Consider the following 14,933-nt stretch of genomic DNA (forward strand, 5'->3'; position numbering starts at 1 on the left):
TAACTTAAAACTTTATGAATATGAACTTGTTTTATTACATTACTTGAGGTCTGAAAGCATATTTTTTTGTTATTTCAGCCATTTCTCATTTCCTGCAAATAGATGCTCTAAATGACATTGATATTTTTATTTGGAATTTGGGAGAAATGTTGTCTGTAGTTTATAGAATAAAACTACAATGTTCATTTTTCTCAAACATATACCTATAAATAGCAAAATCAGAGAAACTGATTCAGAAACTGAAGTGGTCCCTAAATTTTTTCCAGAGCTGTATATATGTATATAAGCATGAACTTTTTAATCCGACAGCCTCATCAAGAACATTACATTACCCACATTACAGACCCCTACTGAAGGAAAGGAATTAATTTATTATTAGAATGAATTATAATTTCTAATTAAGCCCGACTCTACTGATGCTACTTTTCATTTTGACACAGATAAGCAATGCTGTTTTTTAGATAAGATTCATACACATATAACATATGCATATGTTTTCATAGGATTTCTTATCCAGTGTAATAGTGCTAAAATGGGTTACATTAACAATGTAGCAAAATATATGACAATATTATGCCTTTCTGTTTTGTGGACGGCCATCTGACCAGTTGGGGAAGTAGATTAGAGTGATCCCTGTTGGCCTAACCCTTATCCCTCCTGACTGAAAACATTAAAGAAAAACACAATCCCAATTCCAGTTTATTTTTATCTGGTTATGCTTCTATATATACATACATATATATATATATATATATATATATATATATATATATATATATATATATATATATATATATACAATGCTAATATTAACAGCAGTTAGTTCCAATCTCACAATCTGATTGGTTGAGAAGTGTTCTTACTGTGAATGAATTCTCATGCTAAATCTGTATCACGCTGTGGACGCATTGCAGAGCAGCAGCACCACCAGCAGCAGCAGCATTAGCTTAGCACAGGCTAGCGCCCAGCCAAGGCACGCTTGCCCGCAGTCTGCTGTGCTAGCTCCTCAATCCATCAGTCACCTCAGCAGTCTGATAGATGAAACAGCCAGCCAGGCTAAGCTAGGCTAAACTAAGCTAATGCTAAACTAAATCAAGCTATGCTAACCTAACCACAGTCCTGCAGGAGCAGCTAGCCTGTCAGCTAGCTAAGCTACAACACCCAGCAAACAGGTAGAAATGCTCACAATCGCACAGTTTTCACATGAAGATGACTCTGCAGTCCTACTGTTTACCATCCCCCTTACTTTTCACTATTCTTTGCTTATTCCCAATTTTGATTTCAAGCTAACGTTTGTGGTGTTAGCCTGTATAAACCATACATCGTTTTGTAGCTACAGTTCACATGTTGTGTAGCTACTTTTTGGTGGAAGGCACAGTCCGTATTAAAGCCTATTTATTATCAATTTCTTGAGGTTCTTTTATTTATTTTCTTCATTCATTTTGTAAAAAAAAAACTGTTGTATAAAAGCAATAACCATCAGCCGTGATGTCATTTGTGATTACACACTCCCTCTCATGTTCTATTGCTTAATTCTCTGTTAGCTATTTAAACATTGTATTTATTAAAGGGGAACTCCGGCGTAAAATGGACTTTTGGTGTAGTAAAACATGATAAAAAGTACTTAGCTTTAATGAATAGCACACCTCTGTTCTCCCACAGCGTTCCAAGATCCAGAAATTTTAAACACCCTTCAAATTATGCTCTGTGTCACCCAGTCTAAAGGGTGATTGGACAAACTGTCCAATTACTGGATCTTGGAATGCTGTGGGAGAACGGCGGTGTTCTATTCATTAAAAGTGCATTTTACAACGGAGGTCTCCTTTAAGTCTTCTTCCTAACAGCTAACAGCTAACCTATTTTTCTCTGCAGGCAGTGGATGATGATGCTGAAGAACCCAATAACGTCATAGAGTACTCCATCATGAAGGCTGACCCGGAAAACGTTTTTGATATTAACACCAGCACCGGCGAGATCAAGCTCAAACCGTTCATCAAGTCCATGGAGATCGTGCAGAACATCACCAGACAGAAAGACTGCAAGTGGTCGGTGGTAGTGCAGGCACGCGACCGCGGCTCTCCATCCTTCACCACCACCGCTGTGGTGAAGATTGACATCACTGAGGCGGTAAGAAGCTGTAGATTGGTGTGTCTATAGGTGTTGGATAAGTGTTGTCTAACAAGCTCAGTGGTGGTGATCTGTCAGAAACTGCAAAGATGGTACAGTTCCAGTAAAAAAAGAATTGGACAGTCATGGACTAAAAGGTTAGGAGAATTTTATAGGATTTGGCAACAAGGCAACAAACAAGACACTCAAATCTGCCAGTGTAAAGTCAACACAGTGAGTGTTACACTTTGGCTATGTTCACACAGTAGGTTAAGTGGCTCAAATCTGATTTCAAGTCTGACGTTTTTAGGCTATTCACACTGTGTTTTTAACAGTTTTCGCTCCTAAACTGATGCCCATGCACTATAAAGCAATAACTTATGTTTCATCACACATTTATATAGGAATAATAAGTTGGATTGATGTAAAAGTCGCATAATTTCCAATCTGGATATGACTATGCTGAAATAAAAAAACTACAAAAAACTACATTCACACAGAAGGTAACATGGCCCAAACCGGTCCAACGTTTACATTCACATAGTGCTTCTTAAAAAATAAGAATATCATTAAAAAGTTACTTTATTTCAGTAATTCAGTTCAAAATGTAAAAATCATGTATTAAATAAATGTCTTACACACAGAGTGATCTATTTTAGGCGTTTATTGCTTTTATTGTTGTTGATTATGGCTTACAGCCAGTGAAAACCAAAAAGTCAGTGTATTAGAAAATTTAAATATTATATAAGACCAATTGATACTTTTGGCAGTGTGCCAAGTCCTGCTAGAAAATGAAATCTGCATCTCCATAAAAGTTGTCAGTAGAGGGAAGCGTGAAGTGCTGTAAGATTTTCTGGGAAAACAACACCAGCAGATGTCATGTCTCTCCAAACCATCACTGACCATCAGTAAATTTTGCATTTCATACATTTTATTTGGAAATGAAGGGAGCAGAGTCTGGAGGAAAAGTGGAGAGAGACACAGTCCAAGCTGCTTAAGGTTTAGTGTGAAGGTTTCAAAGTCAGTAAACTGCATTACTGAAATAAAGTAACTTTTCAATGACATTCTAATTCTTTGAGATGCTGAAATATTTAGGGTACTTAGCAGATGCCCTTTTTCAGGGGACTTACAAAAGTGCTTTATTGTTTATGTCAAAAATATTTAAAGCTAGTTTGTAGGGACTAGGATCAAGAGATATATCAGGCAAATTGGATTAGTTTAGGAACTCTTTAAAAAAATATATGTCTTTTGTTGGTGTTTGAAAGGCCGTGAGTGACTCTGCTGTCCTGACACATAGTGGTAGTTCTCTCCATTACCCTGGTCCTAGTACAGAGAAGAGTAGGGATGTTTCTATGGGTTTTGAGTGATGATGGGTTGAGCTAAGCTGTATTGGAAGCTCTAAGAAACTCTAAGCTCTAAGAAAAGTTCACACTATTAAACTGACACTCCAGTTCTAAAGAGCAATGCTTCACTTGAAGTTTCGGTTTCATCTTCTCGAGCATCACAGAAACTATCAAGGGTCCAAGTTCCAGTTTTCTCCTCTCACAGCCTCGCCTAGTTCTGTAGTTTGTCGTCTAAACTTAATTTTTAAGCATTTCATTTTCGTTTCAGGTTATAGAAGCACTCCTTTGGAAATGTTCAGACATTTCATTAAAAAAAAAAAAAAAACTTAATGTTAGGATATGGGCCTTCTAATTGAGGTTAAGAAGAATTTTTTTCCCAATAATTATGAGATCTGTTACCTCACTATATCATGCCAATGAAAACTTTCTTCACTGTTGTTTTTCATATCCAATCTGACCGTTTACATTCACCTCACATTACCACAAATTTATGTCAGATTAATATCCACGCTAAAATTTATGGAATTCAAGTGAATCAAATCGGAATTGCAAAATATTTTATTCAGTTTGTTGTTGTCGTTCACACTGCCTCATATATAACACATCTGTATCACGTATGACCAAAAAGATGGGTTTTGGGCCACTTTTACCTGCTGTGTGAACGCAGCCTAAGAGTGTTGATTCTACTCAAAATTAGCTGTGAACAGACCTAACACCTCAATGCTCCCAGAATGCTGAGGTGGCTCACAGCCCCTGTAGAGGAAGAACATGATTTAAAAATATCTGAGAGCACTTTTTGGGACCATAGATGATTAAACAGTACAGAGATATATCTTAGAACAGAACACATGACCTTCTTCTTGTATCAAAACAAACCAAAAGTGGAAACGCTCCATTTTGACTAATATTTTTCACACTATAAGTATTATTAGGTCATTAGGTATCAGTGAATGTCTGGTTTCTGGTCTATTTTCATACATAAGGTGCACTGTATTATAAGGCACATTTTAAGAGTTAGTATAAGGAACTTCTAATTCAGCAGGGGGGGTTAGCTAACTAAGTTAAATGAAGCTAATCTAAGAAATCAAAACTGTAATTACTGTTAAAACTTTATTTTAAAGTCAAACAAGCACTGGATGTTAATGTACACAAATTTCTCTCCTGAGTAAAGCGCTTACATTTATTGACAGTAAGCTTAAATTTTTAAATTTCTCCACTACTAAGGCTGTACCATTAGCATTAGCAGCTAACTGTTAAAGTGGGTAATGCTAATGCTGCTCCAGCAGTGCTAGTCGGGGAGTAGGCTACAGGCTGATAATACTCTCTCTGACTCCTCTGAATGGCAAAAGAGCTAACGTGGTTAGCAGGGAATGCTAATGCTGCTCCAGCAATACTTGCCGGGATTAGGAGCAGGCTACAGGCTGCTACAGGCTGATAAAACTCACCTCTGAACAACGAAATAGCGGTTAGCGACCAATGCTAATGCTACTCCAGCCTGGAGTTATGGAGAACTAAACTGAAACTCCTGTATAACACTATACTTCAGCTGAGAGGCTTTACTGCTCCTTACAACCTGATTGGTAAAATTCATACATAAGGCGAAAGGGTTTATAAGGCGCACTGACAATTTTTGGGAAAATTAAAGCCTTATAGTGCATTGTTACCTGATTCTATAGGAGTGAAATAACCTAACAATCTAAGCTTCTATCATCCAAAGCTTTATTTCAAATCCACTGAGGTGGTACACAAAAGTTACATAAGTTAATACGCAGTTCAAATACTTTTTGAAGTGAATGTAGAGATAAAAGATAAGTAAGTTCTGTACCATATATGACCACCACTGAGCATGCTCACTTAAAGCCATGCCTCACTTCAAAAAACCAAAGTCTGCTGGAGGTGGAATGGGTTGTGTGTAAGTTGTGTTATTGGAGGACATTCTTGGTTCTGAAGGGTTTCAATAGAGACTTTGGTTCTTTGAACTCAGACCTGCTGGTGTGTTCTCTTCAACCATTAGTTTCTTCATTTGTTGTTTGTTTTGTTGTTGTTGTTTGTGTCACATGTGCTCCTGTTCAGGGTTGGGGTTGATCAAATTTCAATTCCACAAGAACATCTGGACCGTTCTGAAACCGAACGTGATCAGAAATGACTCGAACCCTGACCTGTAGAACGTCCCGGTGAGACGAGTCGTAGAGAGACGTCCCTGAATAGAACATAAAACGTGCTGTATTGAAGTGAAATCATTGAAATAATAAGATAACGAGCTGACTCAGCGTGGTCAGCGTTGCTCTAGCAGGAGGTCGTGCTGTCTGAAGTGTTCTGTGTGTTGGTTTTTGCTTTCAGATCAAAGAGAGAGTAATTTCATACTTCTTGGGCCTGAGGAAACGTCCGTTGACCGTTTTTGGAATTTGTTTGAGCGTTGTCTCCTTCGCCATTTCAGTAACAGTCTTCATTTCATCAATCCTTTACTGGACTGCAGTGAGACGGGCCCGGATCAATCCCGGGGCTAGCTTCCGAAAAATTATCCGAAGGCCCAAAGCGTAACTCTTAACTCACCTCGTCTGAAGGGTCATTTCACGACCTGGGGGAAATCAGTTTCTGAAATACTTGAGATTTTAATGTTTTAATGTATTCCTGAGGCTGCTGGAGCACAATACATATTTATTCATCAGGAAATCATATACACACACATTATATATTAACATTTATATATTTCATATTCATATAATAAACCTAATGTGTTTTTTTGTTTTACTTAAATGTGTATTTTTTTCAATAATTGTTTTCTTTATTTGTGTATTTATTGTATTGTTTATTATAACCCATATGTTTTTATTTGCCTTGGTTTATGATGTTATATTTGACAGTCTTTGGCATTTTAAGTATCTCAATCCAGCATATTCATATTTTTATATTAGTATATCATTATAATATTGAATACCTCCAGTTTTTAAATGTTTATAAAAGACAGTCTATAAGACAGGATATACAGTGTTTATAAGCATGTTAACACACATTTTAGCATTTATAGTGTTGCAATTATATGTTTATTAATCCTGTTCAGGTTGACGCCTCGTAACATTTTGTTTCCTCATTTGCATTTTTACACATTCTACATTTATTTAAAAAAATATCTAGTATAAATTACTAGATATATTGTTCTCTGGTCAATTCTGGTAATCAAAATCCAATTTCCCTAAAGCATCTTAATGTTCAGATCCTCTTAACTGGAAGAGTGAGGGAGGGAAAGAGAGAGAGAGAAAGAAAGAGAGAGAGACTGTAATGCTCATTCGACCGTTTAAGAATTATAAGCGTGTTTTCACACCTGTAGTTTGTTTTCTCTTGTGTGAATCAGTTCATAAGTTTGTTTACCAGGAGCGTTTTCTGCATTGGTTTGGTTTGTTTTCACACAGGCACAAACCTAAACGCACCAAAATCTGCCCCAACTAACCATGCAAGCACAAGACCAACATGTACATTTCTGCAGTGTAAAGCTGCTTTAACACTGAACACAAACAATTTGTTGCTGCTGCACTTTTAAACGCTGTTTTTCAATGGTAGGTGTGGCATATTAAATAAACAGATTTGTACAGCCGTGAGCAGTGAATGCTGCACATACAATGTTCAGTATGAAACAATTTAGCATGGAGCAGCAGCAGATACTGCACTTGTTCATAGCTATGGTAATTATCAGGGTAATATATCAGGTCAAACTGCACCTGAACAGCAGTTTAGCTCAAATGAAATGAATATGTATATTTGAAAGTTGGGTCAGATCACATTCTCACCACAACCAAACCACTCCAAAGTTCATTTGGGACCAGACAGATACCATCTCCTCTAGCTGGTCAGTTTTCACACCTGCTCAAACGAACCCCACTATGGATACAAATAAACCAGAGTCTGTTTTAAAGGGACCAAATAATGCTGGTATGAAACCAGTGCTAAGCCTGGATACAATGAATGTGGGTCTAGATGGTGATTGGGCAAATAGAAATCCTAAGGCTGGGTTTACATTACTAGCCTTGATCACTTCAGATGTGTTACTCAAATCAACCCTGAACCCTGAACTGACTGACATGTGGCACAAACCCGAAATGATTATTGAAACAAGAGGAAGGTCAGATGATTTTTTTTTTCTTTGTTCTCTGCTAACAGTTTTAATTATTCAATTCTGTTCTGAGCCTTTTTACTAAAATCAACCAAATCAGTACTGTTTTCTGTATGATATATGAAAAGCTATGTTCAGACTGCAGGCAAATCAGATCTGTTTAAATAACCGTCTACACTGTTATTTAAAAGTAATCAGGTCAGATCTGATTTTTGTGTCTGGACATCACAAACGCGTCTGCATGGGTTACTGTGATTTTAAGGTTCTTGGAGCTACACACTTTCATCGTTCTAAATTTAATAAGGTCATTGATTGAGCAATTGGAGCATACAAACTGTCACATCTGTCTGTACACATCTGATTATAACATATAACAGAATCTGATTTTATATTGTATCTTGTGTGATACAGCTTCCCTATTCTGCTAAGCTCCGCCCACCAGCTCAACCAGTCAAGAAGTAAATGGTGTACATCCTCACGGTCAACCTGACTTAAAACATAATGTCTGGTCTAAAACCCTTTTCTAATCTTAAACCAGTGGTATAGGTTTCTGTCAGTTGTTAGTCAGCCCTCATACAGCTCAATACATATCTCAAATAGTCAACAAAATGAAACGTTTTTCATTCTAAAATTTCCCCTTTGGGGATCAATAAAGTATCTCCATCCACCCATCCATCCATCCATCCATCCATCCATCCATCCATCCATCCATCCATCCATCCATCCATCCAAAAGGTCCAAGAAGAGACTCTGAGGCCCATCTTGGCCAATGTGAAACTCATATGGATTGCATATGAATTGTACCCAAGTTTATATAAATAATTAAAAAAGAATTAACCAGAGATCATAAAGAAAAATTGCATATTATATTGATCATGCTAAATATTGATTACAGTAAAATGCTAATTGTTAATTTAATCAGAAATAACACCTTATACATTATAAAGCAAAACTCCTCCATATTCTTTTAAATTTGTCAGAATATCTTATTTAGTGGACCAATAGAATTTTTTTTTTTTTTTTTTTTTTTTTCATTTTTTGGAGATTTTTTCACTGGACAAGGACGATGGAGAATATGTGGTTTGGATCTGATTTGCAAAAAATCCAAAAAATTCAAATTGGTCAAAAATCAAATTTAGACTAGCAGTTCGATCATTGCGAAAGTGGTTCAGATCTATTTTTGACAGTTATTGCATTACATTCAAGTAAAGTGGGACCAGTAAATCAGTTAAGATGAGGGGCGCATTATGTATGTGTAAACACAATCTGGTCAAAGCAGTTTAATTATGAGCTGAGTTTAAAACACATATGAATGCAAGGTGTACCCAAACTCTTTGATGGTGAAGTTCAGTGGTGCACTGTGAGATCCATATCCTGTAAGACCCATATCTGTGTTCACATCTTGAACTGAACTGGATTCTAAACTGTATTTCCTCTGTATTTAACTCTGCTCTGCTGTGGTTGCTGTAGGCGGGGTTTACAGTGTTACTTTTTGTGCTCTTTTACAGAATCCTCTCTCGGGCCCCATGGCGGCCTTTTTAATGCAAAGTAGGGACAATCCGATGAAAGCCCTAGGCATGGTGGCCGGGGTCATTAGCGTAATGGTAATGATCACAGTGTTGATCTCCACGGCGATATACATGCGCAACTCAAAGTCCAACAGGATCGTGCCGGCCCGGCGCATCATCCGGCGCAGGCGCAAGGAACAGCAGCACTGGAACTTCAAAGCACCCTTCGGATCGTCCGAAGGACCGGATAGGCTTGTGGCCGACGACGTGGAGAGCAACGTCCCCAACCGCAACAAGAACAACAGTGGTTCTTGGCCCAAGCCACCCCCACCTAGTGCTCCGGTCCTGCCTCCGCCGCCGGTGGCCAACCCCAGGCTGGTCGTCGAGCGGCAGAAGTCAGCGGTGCCCACGGTCTCAGGGTCCCTGAGCTCTAGGAGCTACAGTCGTACCCCCAGCCAGAAATCCATCGCCAGCAAGGATACGGAAGGTCGGCCCAGCCAGAGCAAAGAGGGAACCATCAGTTCAGCGCTGGTGTCCGAGCTGAAAAAGAGGATGGAGCAGAAGATCATTGAAGCAAACCAAGGCTATTACTACTGAAGAGTGGGTTAGCATGAATGCTAACTATTGAAACCAGTGGGTTAGCATGGATGTGGACTACTGAAGTTGCTGGGTTAGCATAGATAGATGCTATTGGACCTGTCGGACTTGTGGGGTGGTGGAGTTTTGACTCTGTAAGCTCATGCTGAATGTCCTCTGTTGGGATGGAGGTGCAGCACTGCAGAACTGATTACAGGGGTTTACTTGGCGGGATACAAATGTTGTGACATCCAGTTAGCCAGTTGGGATGGAGAAGTGTCCAACTGGTTAAAGCTGAGATAACGCTTCTGCTTGTTCTGTATGAAGCACAGGCAAACTTATATACACTTCTGTAACTCTTAACGCTTAGGAAATGGAATGAGCAACTTTAGCGTAGCGTAAAAACTGAACCTGATGAATCTTCGTCATCAGCTGTAAATCTCAGCAGAACTGCAGCTAAACAGGTAGAACAGGTAGATAGGCAGATAGAAAAGAACCAAGAACAGGGAGGTTCTAGATGTAGATGTTAAAGAAGTTAAAATAATGTGCGCTCGTCTTCTCGTACAGTATGTAAATGTGTGTTTTAATGCTAATCAGCTTCCAATGCACCACTTCAAATCATTTAGGCAGCTTTAAGACGAGCCCTCAGGTTCTTAAGGGAGCTCAGCGCTGTACTGCCCTCTGCAGGCCAAGGTGGGCCTTTACATTTACTCGTTACATTTACTTTACACTGAACAGAGACAGAGCAGGAAATTAGGAACCTTCATCACAATCGTGTACACAAAGCAGAATGTTTGTTATTTGAATTTGTTATTTGATTTAAATGTGAATGTCGAGGTTAAGCTGATTTTTTTTTGTATGATTTTTGTAAAAATGTTTAAAAACAAAAAACTGTATAAAATGTTCCTGCAGCTTAAAATACTGTGATATTTATTGAGCTGGATATTATAACGCTGGGAGGTGGGTTAGAAGCTCTGACTATTTTGTAAAATTCGATTAAAAAAAGGAATATCCAGAATGATATGCATGTTTCAATAGCGGTGATCAAATCTTAAGGTAGAAATTGATTATAAAAACAACAACATTATATTACAATTTTAGGATATTTACAATGTATTAAAAATGCACAAATTATTATGGTATATAAAAATGTTAGTGTGCATTTTTCCTCATCTTAAAAACTTTTTTAATCTAATTATTTTAATTTTGCTTACATACAAAATTATTAGAAATTTGTTTTTGAATTTTAAGAGTGGTTATACAATAAATAAACAAAATGGCAACTAAAGAAAACGTAAAGAAGAGCTTGGAGCAACCACCTTTTTATCGCAGCATAACTATGCAAATTACATTTTATTGCAAAGATCCCATATTACCAATTACTAAAAAATGTAAAATATTATAAACATGTATAATTAAATAATTAATTTAATAAATATATAAGAAAAAGGAATTACCATACAAATGCACAGGAAAGCCACCACATATTTGTATTTACTGAAATTTATTTAAACTCTGAAGAAAAAAAAAATCAGAAGTAAATGAAAATGAAACACTTTTCCAGTGTATTTGTGTTGTTTGCTACCAAAACCACTTGATGAGAAGTCACATTGTATATATATTAACAAGCTTAATAGAAGTAGGTTTAGGCTTTTGTGGTGGAATTGAAGGCAGCATATGAACATAACCAGTAAAACCTTTGAAAATCACCACCTTTACAATAACTACAATAAGTATTTAAATGATTCACACAGTATTTATTAGTACAAGTGTTAGATTTATGAAACTAAGCGTTCAAAATATACCAAAAATACCCAGGTTCAGAATAAAAATCAAAACACAAAAATATCAAAAGTAAAATAAAAGAAATCAAAGAAATTAAAGAAAATCAAAAGTATAAGAGTTATATATATATATACTATATATTCTCTGTCTTGACTGAGTTATATGAACTTAATACACATTAAGAGCCCACAAATACAGCTACAAACCACAAAAGTATATAATAGACACAACAATAAAAGCTTAATTTTCCTACAAGTACAACCGTTCAACTAATATCACTCATTTGTATGCCTACAGGACGCCAGAGCAGCCAAAACTTTAAGTACACATAAAACTTACCAGCCAAGCAGCCTATTACTTGCTTTCACGTTGAAGGGTAGCCTTTAAAAAGGATTTTTAATATAATATGACACAATATCTGTCTCATTTCCATGATAGTTAGCTAAATATTGCATTAATGCAGCATGCGCTCTCCGTTTTACCACTAATCAATGCACGTAGCGTAACCCCTTCATCCGAGTGCAGAGAAGGCATTAGACAGCCATGGCCCCGCCCCCGCTGTGAAAATCATGAATCTGATTGGTTAGATTGTCCTATGACTTTGCTAACAGACTCATTACTACACCCTTCTCAAAATCAGGAGAAGGGTCCATGCAGGCACGTGAGCAGAAGCCATTTTCAAAAGCTTTGATTGGTTAAAACAGCTGTCGGTCAGATAAGAGTCCTGTAGCAACTGAAAAACACAGACTAATGCTTTGAATTAGTTGCTGTTTTTTTTATTTTTGTTAATTTACAATAATTATATTATATACTTCCTGATAAAAAAAAAACAATTATTTACATTATTTACACTTTTTGTCACCCCTTCTCTGAAGGGTTATAAGGGCCTCACTGCACACCACTGAACAAACTTAACACTGACAATTGACATTGACATGTTAAACTGAGTAGTGAACATGGCCCTGTAAATAATACAACTAGTAATATCTTTGTTTTGTACATGGTACTGTTTTCATTATCATTTGGATTTTTGCTAACACTGATTTCTATTTTATGAAGAAAACAAATCTGAGAACCAAAAGAGAGTTGGTTCTCCAAAGATGCTGGTTTACTCTTAAATCAAAATTCTAAATTCTGCTTCTCAATTCTGAATAAAACTTTGGGCCTCAATCAGCCCTCTGCTTCCTCATTCAGTATGTAAATAAACTGAATAAACTGCTGTCTACTACAGAGAACACTGAATAAAAACTGTGATATAAAAGGGGTAAAAATGACTGTACATTTCTGAAATCTTACAAAATGAAAGTTAAAGAATCTAATTTTGAAGAAACAAATTCATTAATAGCAAAGAAACAAAATAACAGAAGAAAAATGAATCAATCGCCCTCTTGTTGCTGTACAATGTGAAATCTGCAATGGCTGATTTTTTTTTATAATAAAAGTCCCTCTGTGCTTTGATCCCAGACCCAGTATCTCCATATACAAAAAAATATTGTCAGGTCTCAGGAGGATATTATATAATTTACATAATAACTGTGTACTATATATACCTAAAATTTTCAAGTAATTATATGCAATAAAATCTATAATATGTTATTAATGCATACACCCATCTGCCACCACCAAGTTATATCTACTTATGCAAGAATATGATTTGGTCACCACTTTTTAAACCTGATGAATTCTGCATATTAGTTTGATTAGAACTTCAGATTCTTCTGATTCTATTCTACAGCTTTCTTAGACAGTAGCATCTTACTGATTATTTGAAAAATAACACATAAAAGTCATTACACATTTATCATAAATCCAATCAAATATATCTAACAGTACTGAAAACACTTTTTCGTATTTATCAAACATCTCAGAATGAAACGAGCTACACCAATTAGCCAATACATTAAAACCACTGCGACTGAGGTGAAGTAAATAACACTGATGATATGGTTTCAGCAGATCCTCTAACGTGGTTGTATAATAGGCAGTGAAGGAACAGTCAGTTCTTAAAATTTTGGATCATGGTGTTCAAGGCTCACAGATGCTCATAGAGGCTCCGCCCACTTTACAACTTACAGGACTTAAAGCATTCTTTGTAACATAAATCTTAGTGCAGAAATCCCAGAACAGCTGTAGAGGTCTTCTGGAGTCCAGGTCTCAAAGTGTGTCAGAGATTTTGTGGTGTCACGAACAGGATGTGTCTTTTTTAGGCAGGTGTTTTTATTGTTATGGCTGATGGCTGGTTGTACATTAAATGGTGAGGTCTGATCTGAGGTCAGGGGTCTTATTCTGATATGACTGATATGATTAATAAATGGCTATTGACTGACTGACAGGTGCTGCTCAGTGGATGAATCATAGTTGGACAATATCTTCTCCAGCTTTCTGATCTAAAAGCTTCTAGTCATCTCCACCAGATCCTGCAAGGTTCTTCAGATATTCTTCAGATGACCAGAACCATGTGACGTTTTAAACAGGACTTTTGTGATCATTTATATTGTGTACATTGATTGTATGGCAGAAGGTTTGCATGATTGGCATGAAATTGGACGTAATGATGATAAGTGTGGATGAGCTTTCGGTTTGAGCTCCTTGAGATTGAGCTGTTTTGCTCACACTGTGTAGTTTTTTTAGCAAGCTCCAGAATTCCAAACTGGGAATTTCACAGATAGGGAATAGGATTCTGCAGCTCTTTGCATCCAGTTCAGAAATGTCTACAATAGTGTAGGAATTTTGAAAAAAAAACTTTTCTTTTGCTTCCTTCTAAAATCTCCAGTCTTCATTAAAATGTTTGAGATGATATGTTTAGATCAGACCATCACACAAACCACAAAAATAATAATAAGTAAATAAATATACAAATAAATAAAATGCTGGAAATTATCCGATTACTTTTCTTGAGCGATTTACAGAGAAAGAAAAAGGGAAAAGTTGTACTACTGAAAGACATAATGAACTTTTTAAGGCTAATGTTCCTCTGCTGATTGGTAGAGATGGTTAACATTAGCGGAATGTTAAAGATTTAAAGGATTAAATGCAGAATTAATAATTTCAGTTGGGATGATAAATTCCTGTTTATGGTGAACACAGTTTGTTGTAATAAAGTTGTAATGCATGGTACAGTTATTTAACACTGCCTAATGTAGCACTTTTCTGAAACAGTTCATGTTGTCCAGGTTTGATGTGATGTTCCTCAGAAATTGACTGTACTCTATATTTCATGTCTTTTTATTGTCTTTGTATTATTTTGATTAAATATGTACAAACCACTGGCGGAGTGATTATTTATTAAAGTATTTTTTTTTCTTTTGGTTTATGCAGATAGTTACTGAGCATATTATTTTCCTATTTTTTTAAAATGCCAGCTGACCTGAACTGTGTCAAAGTGACACGTCGAATGGACCAACAAACTGTTGTACTGCAGAAACAAACTGACAATCTTGTGGTTCAGATAGAAATGGATGATATATTGGTTATACAGTCATATGAAAAAGTTTGGGCACCCCTATT

The 14,933-nt window shown here is 36.6% G+C and overlaps 1 protein-coding gene across 2 annotated transcripts in view; it reads left to right on the forward strand.

Moving 5' to 3' along the window:
• LOC103030844 (cadherin-related family member 1) overlaps window positions 1-14,692 on the forward strand; it is a 47,491-nt gene extending 32,799 nt beyond the window's left edge. Inside the window, exons 16-17 of one of the 2 annotated variants that reach the window (XM_007260924.4) lie at window positions 1,873-2,127; window positions 9,066-14,692. In XM_007260924.4, coding sequence (XP_007260986.3) covers window positions 1,873-2,127; window positions 9,066-9,662 — 852 coding nt within the window. In that variant the 3' untranslated portion in view covers window positions 9,663-14,692. Of the gene's footprint in view, window positions 1-1,872; window positions 2,128-5,789; window positions 6,207-9,065 lie in introns of those variants that run through there. The other variant, XM_049464866.1, reaches the window with a different exon arrangement.
• The last annotated feature ends 241 nt before the right edge of the window (window positions 14,693-14,933 follow it).

The sequence above is a fragment of the Astyanax mexicanus genome, chromosome 15 (assembly GCF_023375975.1).
Source record: "Astyanax mexicanus isolate ESR-SI-001 chromosome 15, AstMex3_surface, whole genome shotgun sequence".
NCBI lineage: Eukaryota > Metazoa > Chordata > Actinopteri > Characiformes > Acestrorhamphidae > Astyanax > Astyanax mexicanus.